The 20,171-nt window shown below is 35.3% G+C and overlaps 1 protein-coding gene across 1 annotated transcript in view; it reads right to left on the bottom strand.

Annotated features, from left to right (window-relative positions):
- LOC117326047 (inactive tyrosine-protein kinase transmembrane receptor ROR1-like) overlaps positions 1–20,171 on the bottom strand; it is a 224,569-nt gene that overhangs the window by 40,043 nt on the left and 164,355 nt on the right. The window contains 1 exon segment of the mRNA XM_033882638.1: positions 15,755–15,774. Within this exon segment, the coding sequence (XP_033738529.1) occupies positions 15,755–15,774 (20 nt within the window).

The following is a 20,171-nucleotide window of genomic DNA, read 5'->3' as shown; positions in this document are numbered from 1 at the left end:
GTACTGAGCTCATTGCTTCTCTTAACAGATATTGAATATAAAAGTCACATCAGAAAATTCTGACATTTTCCGTTAATCGGCTCAAATTTCAGAAATACACCTGGTACCATGTATAATTCACATAAAAAGAGCTATTCCCTTACCCCAATGGCTAAAAACATAAGTCCCTAGAAACTTGCTTCTATTACCCTTGAAAGTTCAAAGTTCGTAAAATGCTTGACCTTTATCAAAGGTCAATCAAAGGTCAGGAAAGGACTTTCTTGTCACAGGTACACACTGTTGATGGCCAACTTCTTAGTCTAAGTCACTCAGTCTGTTTCAAAATATTCAAACCCAAAAAATCCAAGTGCAGTAAACTACAAATGATGATAGAATGCACTTAGGGTTTTTGTAAGTGTAATTTCAATATGGACCAGTATTAATAAGAGCAGACAAGTTTGGAAGAACGTTGGGGTGTTTGTACCATAGCGGAACGGTCTGTATGTCTACAACTGCCACTAAATGCCAACAACGATATCAAGGCATGATTTCATGACTTATTAAAAACGTTGACTAGTTTTACAGGCACTGATGGTGAAATTTCTGTACATATAACAGCAAACTTGTGTTGCATCAATGCAATGTTCTTAAGCGAGGTAGACACCCTAAATTATTACCCCTTTGCTGAAAAGCTTGTTATTTTCAACAGCTTCCAATTTTAGCCATTTTCAAGATAAGAAGAAATTCGCTAAAAGTAGATACCTTCAAAATAAAATAACAGAGGGAATTTTAATCACTTTCATAAATTTTGTTAAAAAATTGTTCTTATTGCTTCAAATTCTTTGGAAAATTGTGAAAATTTTTAAATTTCTAAAAAATAAAAATATTGAATTTAACTTGAAAATTCTAGATGTGTTGAACAAGTTCATCCAATGTATGACTTTGCAAGCTGAACACTAAAATGTGCTTGATATATGATATCCATTTTACCAATCGTATAACTTATCATACGTTCGATATGTATTAGTACTAACCATTTTACCAATCGTATAACTTATCATACGTTCGATATGTATTAGTACTAACCATTTTACCAATCGTATAACTTATCATACGTTCGATATGTATTAAACTAACCATTTTACCAATCGTATGACTTCTCATACGTTCGATATGTATTAGTACTAACCATTTTACCAATCGTATGACTTCTCAAGTGGAACTTAAGTAGGTTTGATGTATGGACTATTTCCTGAAGAGAAACAAAACTCGATAAGACAAACAATTCTCTACTGCTATTTCGACTTAATTACTAATTTACCACTAGTTCCCTGGCTGGCATCTGTTTACTTGATTCTGTCACAAGAAAGTGTCAATATTAATTCAAAAATCCATTACTCTAATCGGCAGACCTTGCAAACAATCGGGTACAACAGAAGGTTTTGTAATGTAGAACTGTCAATATAGACTTGTATCTCCGCTGCGAATCTACCGAATGTTGAATCACAGCTACTACAACTATAAAACCAAAAGGGGGATGGATTAATTGTATATACGTTTACTGCCTCAAGAACTGTGACCTACTTTTTGTAAATTTTGAAATTTTTTACCATTTTTTATACCGTGTTTATGAACCCCTGCCGACAAATATTCAACCTTATTTGTTCTTTAGAATCATCAATTTTAAAACACCAGTAGTAGGTTTAAAAATAAGCCCTCCCAAAACTTTGATACTAAACTTTTACACTGAGCGAAATGGCTTACTAGATGATATGGTATTCATATATATACTCTGAGGAATCCAACCTTAACTTAATCATCTGATTAATATAAAAAACTAGAAAATGTCTGTGATTGGGCACTATTTGAATTATAATGGCTAACAATCATCTATATGTTATAAATTTGGCAAGATTTCAATTTTTTTTTTGAATATGTCTTTCTGTAGATTAATGTGAAAATTTATCAAGTGTGCAGCATAAAATAATTAATATTGCCAGGCCAAAAGTGTTAATTCTGTGTCTTTTGGCATACTGCTAATTTAGTTTAAAACCTTATTCAGTACACTATTTAGTACACCATTTAGTACATAATTGTACAATAGCTAAATTCAGAAAATGTCAAAAATGACGTCAATTAGACTGGATAGTGATCGTATGTTTCTCAACATGCCAAATATTCCACGAAAAGCATCACGGACCTCAAGTGTCAAATACGATTCTAGCTAATTCCCAGCAAATGTTCTATATATGTGCTAAAGCACTGGGCATGTGTAATCGGTTGCTGGTGACTTCAACTAAATCAAGATGTTAGCGCTATCAACTTCTACTGTGGTAAATACTCACGGCAAATTGTTTGTTTAATTGTCAGACAATAAAAGACAACGTTAATGGTTCACACCGCCGACACGGCACAGTAGGGTACCATATTTCACAGCTGTACCGATGGTAGTAAGCTGGTAGTGTCATCTGATGGAGGAGTCTTATTCAATACCAAAGTGGTACCAACAGTTCTTTCTTAAAAGATTTAATTAAATTCTTTACATCCTATTATTAGCAGATTATTAACTTTTATTGTGAACAGGAAATAAGAAAAAATAATTAAAATACAGAATCGGACTGAAATCAAATAAAATCTGGAATGAATCTTTGGGGACAATTCTGTAACAGGAACCTATACTGTATTTGCCATAATAAGTTGCCCACAAATTATTATTGACCCTACATTTTTCTTCTCACATCCCTTCACTTTAATTTGAGAAATCATTTATGGGAAAAATAATATGATATATGACCAATATTTTATAGAATTGAAAGTTTCCCCAATCATGCTTAAATTTGTTCCCAAATTGCTGATAAAGGCCTGGGGAGTTTATCAGGTCAGCTTAATGAATTGGTTATTGTGCTTTGCTTTGCAACTCACCTTTATTACACATTTTTAAAATTTAAACAAAAAGATATTAAATTTTTTTTTTAATTAAATCCTTTCTTAATTTTCTTTTGCAATGAAAACCTTAAACATTACCTTTACTGTAAAAGTACCTTGGGAAAATTGACACCTTTGTAAAGACAAAGGTATGAAAATGACGAAAAGCAAATTATAGGAATAAAAATTCACTGTTAGCAGTTACACATATAATGAGTTGTTTAATGACAAACATCGATTCAAGTAACACTCTGAATAATAACATCAATATTTTTACTTGTCGAATGTCTACAGAAATCACTTTCAAACCGGAGATCAAACTTGGGCAGGAGATAATATTGAAGCTGGACAAACACATGTCTTAGATACATATACAACAACCAATTAAAATTAGGTAGTCAGGCCCACTGACTGGGGTCGGCACGATGAAATATGATCTATTCCTAGTGGTTTGTACAAATACAAATGCCACCTACAAAACATCTAAGCGTCTGTTCATGTTTGCTTGGTACTCGACTTGACTTCATGGACGTGGAATATTCATTCAAATATCGCTGACAAACTCGGAGGACAATGCCTTTGTGAGATACTTAATGCTATAAAAACACCACAAATTTCAGCTGAAGTGCATAAAAATACACCTCCAAATTAACTGAAAAATTTGAAAACGGGTGAAATGTTTATTTTCAATTTAAAAGCTTTGTTTGGTTTAGGACCATAGACTTGCACAGGTCAACATATAGCAAATAGAATCGTATAACGCAGCGTGTTGTTATCCCATCCCTAATAAAGCCTTTCAGACACCATCACCAACGGCTGTATTTGAATTCTTTTTATCCAGAGAACTATTTGTTTTGTGATGCGGGATTCTGGAAGGTGTGACTCGATCTTGTCATCGTAACTATCAATTAGGTAAAAAAAGTTGTCATAGTAACCCTCAATTAGGTAACATGTTGTCATGGCAACCAACAATAGTATTCCGAAACCAATACCGACAGGTGTGTCGGAATAACACCTTTAATCTTCCACCCAGTAGATAAACACAGTATTTTGTCACACTTGTGCTAAATTGCGATTATTTATGCTTGTCACATAGTAGATATTTACATTTAAAAGTTGAAAGCTTTAAAACACTTGAGAAAATTCTAAATGCACATTTCTACAGCTTTATATTGATAAAAAGGTGGTAAGAATGAATCATAACATCATGAATGATATGAACTTCACAGTTTTGGAAATTCATGCCTTTATGAACTGCAGTAGCAAACTGACATTTACCATTAGATGAATCACAATAGAACTGACTTCATGGTAAATAACTCTTATTTGATATATGGGATTAATCCTTTTCACGATTTTCTGGTGTATCATTTCTATTTGGACAAAAGATACAAGTATTGCGTTGTTTATTCAGTAAAAGAAATAAATCTTAATATACAATTGCATATTCAGCAAATTATAGACAAAGTGACATAAAAAACACTACTAAGAAAGCCTAAAATCTTCATACTTATATAAGAATTTATGATAGTATTCATAAATATAGTTTTCTAGCTGTACAAATGGACACCAGCATGTAAGAAAGTAAAACTACCGATGGACTGGTGTAACCTCCCTAGAGATATAGTCACAGAAGTGTTTACATAAATGTTACCGCTCTGTGATAAGATGTTTTTACTACTTTAACACATATTATCGTACTTTGTCTGTATGATAGGGATGCATACATGCAGACAATTCACTTTACATCATTCGATTTTAAACACGATTAGAACTGGTAAAAGTCATTTGTCTACATCCCAAACCTTTTTGTGGCACTACTACCCTGGGAAATACAGCTAATGGTTTACTACCAAACACAGCTGATATCCGTCTAAGTATTGTCATTGTGAGCTTAATCCCATGTTTAAGCACCCCTTTGGGGGTGGGGTGGGGTGGGGTGGGGTGGGGTGGGGGTGTTAATTGAGAAGGGGGATCTGAGCTTTGGGGGGTGGGGGATGGGTATTGATCTGCCAAACATGGGTCTTGCCAGGTGCTTTGCAGAATTGTTACCCTGAGGGTTGATTATCTCCCTGTATCACTAGCTCCCAAAGGGGTTAACGCTTATTTTTCTCTTTCCCCTGTTTACCCTCTTTTTTTTTTTTTTATCTAATATTGATGTTACATCGATGCAAGACAATGTTGACGTGACGTGATTGAATTGTTGACATGACATCATACAATTGTTGAGAATGTGATTAAAGAGCACATGTAGCTTGTCTCAACCCTTAAGGGTGAGATAAGAAAATCTCATACCAGGTAAAACTGTGGGATGTCCCTGTCCAGGGTAAGAGAAAAGAAAATCTCATATCATTAAAATTGCAGATATCACTGTCCAGGGTAAGGGAAAATCCTGTCCTACCCAAACTACCAAAATACCTTCTACCTCCCCCCCCCCCCCCCCCCCCCCCCCCAACTTCCAAAAAACTCTCTCATCTGTCTATCTATCCATCCCCCTAATTAAGCCCATCCCCTAATCCAGTCCAATCTTACCTACCCTGCTGATCTATAAGAGATCTATACTTTAAGATGTTTAGATTTAAGTCTCCTCTCAATTTACAATCAACACTCTCCCTACATCATTAGCTTATTTTGAGATGAACTGATCAACATTGATTATATTTTATAAACAACTACCAGGTTACCTGGGAACCCCGCAAGACACTCCAGTTGAACATCCTGATTCAGTTGTATCCCCATGAAGTTTAAACTGGACATAAACGGTCACTGATGGAACTAATCACCCAACATGTGGAGCTAACTTATTCACTCCAGATATCATGCTTAATCATATAACAAACAACTGTTCGAACTACCACCTACATGATAACTACACGATTTTTAACAATCTTTCAGCCACCCAAAAAGATATTTTAATAACTTTTCAGTGCTCCATTTTTAAGAAAGCTATTAAACGATACAAATTAAAATATGCACTTTTTTCGTGAGGATATTTTCTAAAAAAAGATATTGCTTTAGGTTATAAATGTCTGGAAGGATTTAAGCGTGTCAGTTATCGGGAAGGTTCCTTTAGTCCCCACGTCAATGCACTATCACCTATCTTTGCCATCTCTACGATGATGCCGACATTTTCTGCAAAGTTGTTTGGCTGGTATCTGATGCTCTGTCTACCTGTGACGGATAGGCAGGCTCTAAGGGCCGATTTTCATACAGTCAAACAATATCCATTTCAATAATTAGAATATTCTACATGACCAACTTTTTCCAAGTACATCCTTCCTGTTGCTTAATTCAGAGCAATGCAAAATTCCTTTTTCAAAACAAATTCCATTTTATCTTAAAAAATAATGACAAAATTATACTTCAAAATTGATTTTAATGTTGGGAAAAAAATGTTAAAGTTTTATTCCAGGAAGCTGTCTTTTTGTCCAAATGAACTCTTCCAATGATATCAGCTCCCGCTGAAGTCATGACTACCAGTTGCTTTCCTTCGAGGAAAACTATGATAAATTTATCTTCAACTCTGGAAAAATGTCAAAGTGAAAAGACACTATCAGAGTAATACATACGTATGATTTTGCCTTCAAGTGTAATTTGCAGATGTGATTGTGGCTTTGAAATCAAGGTCACTATTAGATATGGTAGATTTTCAAGCCTCAGGTTCCATTGCTGATAAAAGCCTATCTTTCATTTATTTGTCACTGCAGATCAGAAAACCTTCTTTTTGTAACAAATTCTACTTTGGCATTCATACTTGAGATAAATGCAGACAGCATTACAATCTTCAGTCTGATGTCTCATATATATCAAAATCAAGCCAACTTTGCACACCCAGCTCTAACATTAATATTTGTTATACAAGTTTTAGCATCTACCGATAACAGCCAATGACCTTGACCTTTGATTGAAGAAACATTTCCAGATAAAGATCTAATCTACACAATTTTGGAATTGAATGACTAACTCTTCTTAAAAACCAAAAATTAAATTAGCTTTAAATTGATTTCTGAAATTTAAAATTTTCTTAAAACAAGCTGAGGATATCAGTTTTTATTTTATTACTTTATTGACGGATCAGCAAGTTGTATAAAATGTAACAAAAGATGTATCCAATGTAAGAAGTGTTTCATTACAATAGTCCATCACAAATATGGGCCTATACTTATAACTACTACAAAGCTTGATGACATCAGAAAAATGCCCAGTATAAACAGAAGTCTAGAACAGCAGAACACATTTCACAGAAAACAAAAACCATCAAAAACCTTCAAAAAAATCTAAACTGGAACTAAAACTTGTTTTTCTTTCATTTCCATCACCAATAAAACCATTTCAAGAGGGAATTCCGAGGAGGTTGTTCATGATTAATAGCAACAGGTTCGATGCCATCTCTCCAGATTCTAATACCAAGAGTAGCGCCAGCCGACCGGAACTGACACCATTTGGCAGGAAGTAGCAGTATGATGTGCGCGACTCGCTGCACAGCAATGTTATCTGTCAGACAATGCCTGGATCCGGCCAGGAAATGACATAGGTACAGCTCACCTGGGAAATATCTCGGAAAGCCCGGACTGATGGAATGAATGACATATTGCTATGCTCTGAAATGTGATATGTCAGGGCAGCCACCATATTCTAGGAGACACAAGGATAATCACCCCCGATGGGGATTACCCGGCCATCTTACAAATGCTCCACCCAGCTGTGAAACGGTTTCCTTAAAGGCAAAATTTTGTCGGTTGTTAGAAGATGATCTCTGTTATATACGTGTACTTTCTGCTGCACTCTACGGCTGAGTCCTTTGATTTTTTAGCTGGGATTTGATCAGAAGACAAAGAAGATCAAAGAGAAAAATGTGGCATAAGGCAAAGATTTTAATGTTTCCTTCTCTGCCTTGTACTTTAGGACTTTCTAATAGATCTTTTTTCTGGGGATTACCTTTGTGAAATTGAAATATGTAACGAGGGAGTTCTCCCTGAGAGGAATCTTTTCCTTGAGTGTCATTTATATATATATAGCTGCCATTGCCATACAACAAACTCTTAGAAAACAAGCCATCAAATGAAAGAGATGGTGATAAGCTTTGATATCTAAAGCAGCTTTTGCCCAAAGAAAAGTCACATTCAACCAATCTTGGAGCAAAAAAATATTGAATCAGAATAAAGATACAAAATGATATTTGTCACCTTTCAGTAGATTAGACTGCTTTTATGACAGAAATTAATGAAAATACTTCTTTGGTGCTTCATTTATGAAACATCAAAGAGTAAATCATTTCATAGAAATTGTCTGTCTGTTGCCGGTAGGTATATATATATATAAATGGATGTTTAATGTGGAGCTCTGACAGGGAGCGAGGAATACAGGGGATTTACAGCGAATTTACAGCGCTGTACCGACTGCAAGTGTTGGTATTAGAAAGGCTGGCTGGATTTTCAGATCAATAGGTCTGTCTGATATATTGAGAGGGGACTGACAGTTTGCACAGGGCTATGGCCGATCTGAACACCAGGTCGAAACGGTGGCTCTTCACAACAAGGCCACTGTGGTGGCATCTCACATGTATCATACACAGTGTGCACATGTCAACGTTTTGGCACCTTAACATGTGTGACACATGGCCACTATAGGGTTGTTCAAATAAAACACATGTATTTAATTCTTACAAGTCAAGGATTTGTACATATACCCGACAACTGCCCTTCCCAATCTAATAGATTGTCTCAAACATAAATATACAGGCCAAGTTCTTAGTAAACATGGCCGCACCTTGGCAACCACATTTTATTTATCATTCAATTACAGAAATAATACTTTTAAACAATAACAAAAGTGGTTTGTTTGGGTAACTATAGTAAATAATTTGGATTATGATATTGTTTAAAATAAGATAAATATTAAAAAAAATTATTTCCTCACACAGAAAGCACTGAAAATCCTACTGACAGCCTTCAAAGTCAATAAAATTCAAAAAGATACTTATAGAGCTATGTAAATGATATGAATCTTATTATAAACGTACTTCTATTCTACTAAATGGATTAAGTTCTTGAAATTTCACACAGAAAAGATATGATTAATATCACTGTGTGGCGTCTCGCTTGTGAACGAGAGTAAGGTACACATGGGATTGAGTTCACACAGTAAATATTGAATATAACCATATTTCGACAGATCCCTATACTCTAATGTAAATTATCCTTATAAGATCAATGGTTTCGCACTTGGTAAGTAAATTCGGCAAAAGTACGCCCCATGCAAAATATTTCCCCTAAAATGACGAAAATTAATTCAAAACGACTCAATAGGGGTCATACTGTCATTATAGCCACAACCAATTGTTCATCCTGTCGAAAATTCCTATCTACTTTTGGGTTATTCTAGCGCAATGTAATCAATTCCTTCACATATTACATAGAAACTAGTTTGTTTCAAATTTCAATTTCCTTTTAACGAAAATTGGTCGAATATATATCTTCGAATTGTTGAATTTTCATCTATAATCAGGAATTACATGTCGTTTCTGGATGTAAAACCCTGCCATTCTCATAAACACAATTCACGCCGTCTGCTCCATCGGGGATTCCAGTTATGGCAATTTGATGTGAGATACAATCTTATTAGGCCTATGCTGAACACTTTCATATTTTTTTCAACCGCAACAAGATAATAATTACAAACAAATTGACTTTGAATGCCTGGCTCCCAGCTACAATTTCTTGTAAAAGTGCAAACCAAACATGGCCAACAAGCTGTTCTAGGTGAACATCTTCACCAGATCTTTGACCTGATTAAAATGTCAGAAATCTTGTCAAATGCTGCATAATATACTGATTGATACAGTATTGAAATGGCCAGAATCTCAAATCTACAATCAGAAACGAGCTCACTCAGGCACTCGATCAGATCCTCAAAAGAAAATCCACTTTAAGCTAGACTTGATACTGATACGATCCTAAAATCTTAGAAATTGAAAGACAAGCTTGATCGACTCAACCAGATCCTCGAATATACATTCGGAGCCTCTAAACCTGGACTCAACCAGATCCTCGAATCTACCATTGGAGCCTCTAAACCTGGACTCGACCAGATCCTGGAATCTACAATTGGAGTCTCTAAACCTGGACTCAAGCAGATCCTGGAATCTACAATCGGAGCCTCTAAACCTGGACTCGTCCAGATCCTCAAATCTTCAATTGGAGCCTCTAAACCTGGAATCAACCAGATCCTCAAATCTATAATTGGAGTCTCTAAACCTCGACTCAACCAGATCCTCTAAACCTCGACTCAACCAGATCCTCAAATCTACAATTGGAGTCTCTAAACCTCGACTCAACCAGATCCTCAAATCTACAATTGGAGCCTCTAAACCTCGACTCAACCAGATCCTCAAATCTACAAGCGGAGCCTCTGAACCTGGACTCGACCAGATCCTCAAATCTTTAATCAATAGGAATTATGACATAAGCTGAGTTTTGCCAGGAAATCCACAATCAAAGAGAGCTACAATTAATATACACTATGACAGCTATATAGAGACTTTATAAACTTCAATTAACACAATCACAATAAGCAACAAACTATACGATAATAAATGGGTTTTCAGTAATGTACCTCGATCATCACACAAGTTATGATTACAAAACCAAGAAATTAAAAATTCCATGCAGGCTTCAATTCCAATATTAAGTAAACTACAGCTTCCACAATTTTTGTATAAGACAATTTCCTTACCAAACTATGTTTAATCATCAGAAATGTACATAATTCACAAGTTTATTCACCAACAACAGGTCAATGCCTGGAGTTTTATTCATAGATACTAACATGATCAGAATTACATTATTAATTCAAGTCAATACCACTATCAGTCAGGATTAATTTACAATAAATATTCATAATGTATACCTGCACATGCCTATTCATATAAACTCTTATCTCTTACAAAATGATAGCCTTCTTTTCTGTACATAAATGATCATGACTTTGAATGTTTTAACGGTGACTAGATATAGACAGGGACATTTGATCGGTGGGCCTAGCTTCCTGTGTCGTGTGGATTCTACAAGGCTAACGTGTTAGCTAAACATTTCCTAACAGTTTGTTCATCCTCTTCAAACTTCACCTCAAAAATCTTCCATCTTTGATCTTTTTCTAACACGATTTGAATTCCTAATCACAATCATAAGACTTTCATCTCCAAGTCGGTACACCGTACTTTGCCGTTTAACATTTCAAACTATCGGCCATTTAAAATCCATGAAATTTGTTCATGTCTTGTTGGCGGTGATAAAATTTTAATAAATCTGACCATTAAACATTGGGTGAATGGTTATCTGGAGTTTTTCGTTTGATGGCATTGAAAATTCGATATTTAGAGCTACATTAACGCACTTACATAATCCTATTTTTTTTCCTATTTGGTCCTATTGTAGGCATGCTAGTGCAGACTTTTAGTGTTGTCAAGGGGGCTTTTTAGCCACAGGCTTCTCCATTGAACCCTTAATACGTGTTATAGAGAAATGTTTACAGATACCAATCAAACCTTGACAGCTAGAAATGAGTAAAAACAATAAAACATAGGGCAGACCAAGATCATCCAATGTTTTCGGCACCTTGGGATTCCGTAAGATCGGTTGTTTCGATAGTGCAACCTTATACAATCTGTAATAGGAACTTTGAATGATGATTTATATCTCTCCGGGGAAATATTAAGCCTTTTAAAAAATGTCTCTCCTGAATGTTTACAAATAGCATATCCCTGATTTCTAAATCATTACCTCATAAATTCGAGTCAAAGTAGTCCTTCTATTAAATTGCATCGAAAAAAAATAATGGAAAATAATTTATTTGCCTATAAACGAATCCACAGCAAATGGAAAGTGAGAAAATCCAACTACTTAAATTGGCTTTAAATCTGGGTTAAAATACTTAATATTGATTATAGGGACGACCAATGAAGGGAATGCCTAATGGATCAACCTCAAACAGAGGCTCGTAATATTTTTGTGCCGTCCTTGCATATGTCTATACCCTACAAACAGAAAATCATTTGACACCCCAAGTAAATCGAGATGACAAAGGGCATGTGACCTTTTTTAGTATTTAAACATTTTGATCTAGATGCTTGCTTCTACAAGAAAATTTTCTTCAAAATTAAAATTTTCAGTTTTATTACTGATTAAAGAAAATGTTTGGCAATTTCTGAGCAAAAGTGCTGATTTTATGAGGAAATCTGACTAATTAATTAAACTGTTTTGTCCAAACATTACCAGCTCGTATAAAATTGGATTGGATCTGCCTAAAGCTGAACTGGAACTAAAGAGACTATATTAAAGAAGCTAGAGCCCCAGCATTCTGTGTAATTAATGTATCTCCATCAGAAAAGAGTTATATTTTTTTTGATATTTTTCTGCACCAAAAGTGACATATATACAAATATACTGATCTACCTTTTTCCACCAAATACTTTCTCTGCAGGATTATAATTACCTCTTGAACATAGGGGGCTGGATGGGGTAGCTCAGTCGGTTAGAGCACAGGCCATGTAATATCAGGTGAAGACCTGAGGAACGTGGATTGACGCTCGATCGTACCCATGTCAGTTTGTGTTTCTCAGGAAGCTGAGAAACAGCCCAGTCTGTGCTTTGGTTGTGTCCTCGGTCAAGACACTTTACCCTAATTGCTTTGGATGGCATGCGATGGATCTCCTGTATCTTGTTCCGTGTGGTAATCACCAACTACTACAAGGAGACCCCAGGTGTTCATGGGGCAATAAATCCAGCAAACAAATCATGATAACAAGACAGGGAGCTTGATTATCAAGTGTCAGTGCTACTCAAGTCATCACAATTCATTGTTATATATTGTTGATACTTTTCTGATAGGAATAATCCTAAATTGGTCCCCATAGCTAATACTGACTTCATATAGATATAGAAGAAACTGCATTAGTTTGTTAAAAAACAAAAACTTTCCATTGCCTGTATACAAAGAACCCTCTCTCTGCATTTTAAAGTATGAGGCCTATATATACAGATCTAGGCAAGGTTCATCATGTTAGCGAAAATGAAGGGCTGGACAACTATATTTTTCTGGAAATACTAAAATAGACCTTTCCTGAGACAAGCTGAGACAGGACTGTAACAAAGAATATCAGAGTTGCACTATAATTTTCTGAAGTGATTTATTATTTCCCGGCTTTCCCTCGACTATGTCGTCTGCTTCCTTCCAGCAACTATAATTACAAAAAATAACTGATGTGATCCGATCATAGCGAGTTCTGCACGTTTGTAGAGAAAACTCAATCTGTTAGACGTTCCTATACCATTCACATACAATTTACCTTAACATAGATCATAATATTTAGTGAAAGCCTTTGTTCCGTGCATGGTTAAACATGATGTGAATTTCCGCTGATAAAAAATGTCATTGTTAAATTGTCCCTCAATATTAGATAAATCTTGATGTCACACACCAATTGATTCTTTGTATTTTTCGAGAATATAATTTGTCTTTCTGCCATGATAAAAGTTTATAACTGACCAGCATTTTTTTTCTGAAATTTCTTTTCATTAGATCAAAGCTTCAAACTATAGAGTTTATACTGAAGCTTCAAGGCTATATGAAGAAACGAAATGGAAAGGGCTAGGTTCTGTTGGAATAGGTACGCCATTGGACTCTCTCAATCACTGTTCAACTTTGATGTAATACCACATTCATATAAATACACCTTCTACTTTTCTGTTTCTGCCGAACAATCCATTTTTGTGCATTTTTCAGACAATCTCATCCATTTTCTTTACACAAACTTGACAATAATAGGTATAATAGGTAGACCTTATTCATGGTAGGTCGTCTGCTCGGATTGAGGGGAAAACGAAAACTGTCATGTAATTAGACACTTCATTTTAATCTATCAGGTGATTTGAATGGAATTTTTTGTCCGTAGGGAAGAAAATCAATGGTAGAAAGATATTGTATAATATCGGGATTACATTTCAAAGTATCTGTCATAGTGACAATGATCTCTAATCTTCAGATTAATGTTTCTGATTGAATTGCCAGCTAATATTACATTGTCAAAGGTCACTTGATAGATTTACTTATCGATGGTGGCAGACATAAACACCTGAGCTGTTGATGAACATTGTGTGTAGGCTTGGTAGTTTGAAATATCACCCTCTCTAGAAATTAATATTATTTAATCCACATCAACTGCAATCAATTATGATGTCATAGCTAGAAAGAATTATGAACTTCAGTGATGTCAGTAATTTTTCATAATTCATGATGTCACCATTTTTATGAAGGTCATTTCACAACATAAACTGGTTCTCATACAATTTGCTTTCTGAAGAAATACTGTGATATTTATTAGTCTCTAAAAATAGCATAATGGTCTTTTCTTGAAGATACTGAACTGAAGAATCCCACCCACACCATTGCAGTTAAGAAAAATTATCCACAAATGTATTTCACTTTCTTGTAATAATTAAGCCAATTAACCTCCAGGTTAAAAGGTTATGAGTTAATAGCCCCTCAGAGTTTATTGCAGGATAAATACGGTATATGTTACAATCTTTAAGACAATGCACTATTATGTAATATCAACAAGTCAAACTATAATGTAATTAATGCTGTTATTGTCTAAAACATGCAGAAATAGACGAAGTTATGATAATTAAAAGCACTTCTGAATTTGTGTTAAATTACAAAGGTCAAGAGTGCTAAAATATTTCATACTATTCTGTTCACCTGCCAAGATATCATTTTCATGCAAACTGTCAATGGTCACAGCTGGCTTTTTTAATGTTTTTTTTATTAATATATTTATTTATTTATTTTGAATTCATATTTTACTGGTAAATTTATTGCAGGATTGTCAGGGATCTTGACAGACATAAATTTAATATCCGAGATAAAAATCTTGAATTAACGGCAATAAAAATATGTAAATCATTATTCAGTTAATGACCGTTAGCTGAAAAAGTTTCGGAACATATTAAATAGTTTGACTGTTTAGTATAAAGCAACTAAAAGTTTTTTTCATCACCATGCATGTTATTTCAGCTTTTGTCATTTTGCTAAAAGCACGAAGCATGTTCCCAATGTCAAAATGATAAAGCTTGAATTTTTTTTATGTTTAAATTCTACTTTCTGGTGATAGTTTTCGATTTAAAGCAAAAAACAAATTGATGAAGTGATTATATGTATACATTACCAGCGTACTTTTGAATTATTTTTTTCAAATTTTACCTTCCCAAGTCATTTATTTAATGTACCAAGATATGACAGCCATTGTTAATTCAAATGTGTCTTATCAATGATAATAAATCTTAAAGATGGCACATCGTAATCAGGAAAAGGGAAGGTTTTAGCATTGAATAAAGTGCAAGGAAATCATGAAGAAACAGTTGTACTTTTAATTCATTTTAATCGTATAAACACATTATCAAGAGGTGTCATATTCCAATGAAAATCCAATTCTAATTAAATTCTGCTCTGAAGGAACAATTTTTTTTTGCTGAAGCTGTTGAATGGCGTGCTTTTTAACGTAAATCAGCGATCCTGATATGGCTGCTGTGCACAGAGGGAGTTTCGGAAAGAATAATAATATTTTTACTATTGGATGCATGCATTCCTCGAAGTCTATATGAGGTCTAGATGGTGAAATGCTCAAGTGGTCAGAGATAAGATATACAGCAATGGCTATCTTACTACTCAAACCCTCCCCCCAATCCCCAATCCCCCCAGTCCCCCCTCCCCAACACCACAACACTCCAGACTCGCCCACACAATGTACAAGGATATTGTACAAAACAGACACGCAATTATAAAATTGACTTACCATCAGTATCGAACACCTCCCTGCAAAGACACAAAAAGAAACATATCATTAAAATTTCATGAAATTAACTTCTTTTTTGTAAATTAATCAAACTTCTAAATATATATATTTTTTTAAATCTTAATTTTTTTTTTAACATGTCTTCAATCAGTATACATTCTCAACAAATCGTGTAACATTGTCTCTCTGATGAAAACATATGTATATAAGTATATAACACAGTTGAACTTCATTCCTTTTTCTATCAAACAGCGACCATTATTCAGATTTGAATTCCAAAAACTATAATCTTACATGTTGATCTTCAGAACAAGGCAACTTTGGAAAATTGCAATGTGTTAAGAAGCAGAATACTTTGGAATATACCAGATTTTACACGTCCAGTTTCCTAGCTTTCTAGGATTGGTCTGAGGGTTTTGGAGGGATCACAGGGCACTTAAATATATCATTATCACTGGGTATATTGGGGAATACTCTGAGGCTGGGGAAGGTACAAGAGGATATCTGAAGCAGCTGCAATAGTACAGTGTACATCGCCGTCAACCTGTCACCTCAGTCTGACGAGACCCAGCCATTGTTGGTTGTACATCACATTTTCCCTTCCCTCTTCCTCCCACAGGGCTCACACAGCCAACTCTAATGAAGCGGAAGGTATGCACAATTTGTATGTTTGTATTGGTTGTGGCGTATAATTAGTGTAAATTAGACCTACATAGCCTAGGCCTGTGTACCATAGTACACATGGTCACTTGGAGGCGCTACTGCATACTAACAATGTATACCATTGTTTCTTTCAGCAAATCTGCTCCAAGACCTCTCTGGATAATTCAGAGAAGACATTCAGAGATTTGCTGAATACACTGTGAACAACCTAACAGAAATCAGGCACAGAGGCTTTATATAAGCCTGGCTGAACAGCTGCCCAGGAAGCCAGTTTTTCAAGTTTTGACAAATGGAGAAATGAGTTTGCCTTGGCGGTGCATTTAACTGAAAATGATCTTTAGATGTCAAGTTACTAGGGAGCTTACTGAACATCCGTCCATTTAGCCATTATGCCTGGCAGGAATGATTTGACCAGTCCGGACATATCCCGCTGTGTTATCCCTAACTGACCAGCATCATTAGCCCTTCGGTAAACACTATAGAACTTACATGGCCTTACAGCATATGCATTGTCCGCTAAAGCACTATGATCTCTGGTTATGTGTTACTGACACAAGTGGACACATGTGTAAGACCTCTGACACTGTACAATATAATATAGATCAATTAAACGCTAATCTGTTTCTGACAACTGCTCCAAACTCATGGTCCTTAGGTAACAGCTCCTAACCTACATGTGAACCAGCCCCTTTTTAGCTCCTTCAAGGTAACTAAGCCCCCTCAGATAACTCCCAATACATTTCAGCCACTTGAACATAGCCTCTTGAAAATTATACAGCCACTGTTCAAGTATTAGAGTATACCCAGCAAAACAAGCCCCTCTTATACAAAAACAAAATTCCTTATTATATATTTTACAGCCCCTAATACCTCTCAACCTAGCACACACTGGCCCTTTAAGCTTTCTTTCAGACCAATTACAGCTCAATGCATCTCCCTCATACATGTCAAGCCTCTCAATGACCTTTTCATGTACTGGCTCCTCACACCAGGTTTTCAAGCCCACAATTGTCAATTTGGTCAGTCTGGTGACACTTCTCAGTGGTCAAAGCAAAGTGCCCTACTATACATGTATACCAGTATTCAATCACTTTTCACCTCCCATTGGTGTTTAATAGACATCTTCATTGGTGTTGCTCTTTAGAGGTTTTCAGTGACAACATTTTGAATTTGAGTAAACCACATTACCGTATTTATCATGTAATAAACCCAGGAGGATAACAAACAATCTCTTACTCAAAGTAGGGGGTGAGTTTATTACAGGACAATTAAATAGAACAAGCATGGTATTGCTAAAGCAATATCCCCAACTGGTCCCTTCTAAAAATAGTAACAGTGACCTTGACCTTGACCCGAAAACCCTGAAACTTGAACCTGATCTGTATCTTCTCATACTGAAGTTACATACTTTTTTCCACCAACATTACTTGAAGCATGGCTGAGAAAAGTGCAGAAAAGTGAGTGGACGGACTGACAGAATGACAGACGGACAGAGATGAAACTATCATCCTGCCTTGTTTCACCTGTAGGGGACTATAATATGTGTTGGCATTTCTCCTTAATTGTAATAGATATTGATGGGCTTATTACTGGGCATTGGCTTATTGATGGTTAATGCAATACTGGGAGAGATGTTTTGAATAAATATAGGCCTATTAGAGATATAAGCAAAGTATCTGATACAGAAAAGTAATGTGAGTGGCGATATTATCATGAACTTCCAATGTTATATGGGCTATCTAATGCAGGATAATTATCAGACTAATTTTTAATACAAAAGGCTATCTGGTCAGTAAAATGAGTAATAGAGATTAACAGCAGATAGAAAGATAGATTAATAGACAGGAAGAGAGCTAGACAACTGAATCCATATTGAAAGAAAGAAAGAAAGAAAGAAAGAAAGAAAGAAAGAAAGACAAACATGCAGACAGACAGACAGACAGACTGACAGACAGAGATAACCAAAGTCAAATATATATAATTGTACAACTGCTATATATAACCTACTACTTTAATTTTATCTTTGGGTAAAGATTAAAATGCACCTATAGAGATACAGGCAGACAAAATTAATGGTAGGTCTTTCAGAATAATATCAACTTGACCTAGCTTACATGGTCTTTCAGCTGTCAGATAATTCACAAGATCAATGAATTCATTCCACTCTATAGGGATGGCCTGGTAGTCAAAACATTGCCTGTATCCTTGAAATGAACACCCACAAATCAGTTCTTATCATTTTATGTATCAAATGATAGATAGGATTGTCCATATCCAACCATTATGTGACACTCTTCACTGAAGCTAAACACACCCTTGATCCTGCCCTGGATTGAGGGATGCAAACAGTTAACTCCCACTTTACTGATATCATATGTGTATTGGATAAAATTGGTATTATAAAGAGGTTAAAATCTCAAAATATAATCACAATTTTTTTTTTTAAATTAGGCTATCAGGTGTTAATTAAGGCTATATGCTACCTTACACATTAATTGTGTTATATTAAGAGTTATCTCCCCTTAAGGATCATTATTTAAGTGATTTATGTTAGAAATTGTCTTCCTTAAAAGCATTGTTACACTTCAGCACTACTTGAGATCGACATTTACAATGTGATATCAACAAATGTAAATATTGCGTTGTAGAACTCTTTTCCAAGGAGATATATATGTCACAATAAGGTAGCATATGGCCTTAAATGACAGCATATCAATCTTGATGTTTCAGCTTCAGATGCTTTTCAAGTATGCGTTAGACATCCAACAGGTTATACAGGGGGTCAAGTTTGGCTGAATTTAACTTTAAAAACTTCAGGAATTGGCCAATTACCTAAATCTGAGATAATGAATGGAGCCAGGCTGAAACATTTACAGCCACAAACATATGCCCTGCGGGCCTGAACTGCAACTGAATCAACTTCAATATATAGGCCAGGTATTCAATCTGAGCAGGTGTTTCTCCTGGCCAAAAGGTCTTAATTCTAAAAGTGGATAGGAAGAGGTCAGAGTGATTAGATAGAGTAATCAATGGACTCTGGCTGTTTGGAGCCAGGTCGGTACTATACCAAACCTCAGTGGGTTTCTTTAGCCTGGAGTTTTCCATCTGACTCATGTTTTAAGGAAAACTCTACACTGTTTTCTTTAGATTAGCTGACATATAGTGGTCAGTTTTTCTGTCCATGTATATAATGACCGATGTATATGTATATAAAACATCAGTCTCCTGATTCCCTTGACAGGGTGTGTCAAGGTTAATAGTTTGCAGAGCAGAGGAATGATGTTAATATTTTGCGTGTCAGACCATTTATCATGAGGTCACCGTATTATGTTTACAAACACATCATCAACACGAGGGAAATACCAATATGTGGGCTTTATCAATGAGTAATCAGTTCTAGATAAATATAGATATGGCTGTTTACTTATGAGTTTAACAATATGTTAGTAACAATTATTTTGGTCAACAGATATCTATATCCATTTCAGTCAAAGCTTAAATTAAAATTTTTCATAATTCATATTTCAAAGAAAAAAAATTGTTAGGGGGGGGGGGGGGGGGCTTATTACAGAGCAATATAGCTATGGCTGATCACAAAATAAAAAGTAGTCCATTCCTTTAAAATCTAAACCCTGTACATATGTTTGGTTTTTGCTGAGTTTATCACCCCATAAACAGCAAGGATTATTTCAATTTCCTTGTAATAGCTGGTGGCTACCAATAATTATTTTGAGGCAGGATCTCCTTGTAGTAG

Source organism: Pecten maximus, chromosome 4, assembly GCF_902652985.1.
Source record: "Pecten maximus chromosome 4, xPecMax1.1, whole genome shotgun sequence".
Lineage (NCBI taxonomy): Eukaryota > Metazoa > Mollusca > Bivalvia > Pectinida > Pectinidae > Pecten > Pecten maximus.
Note: the sequence above shows the minus strand (reverse complement) of the source record. Positions and strands in the feature narration are given on the sequence as shown.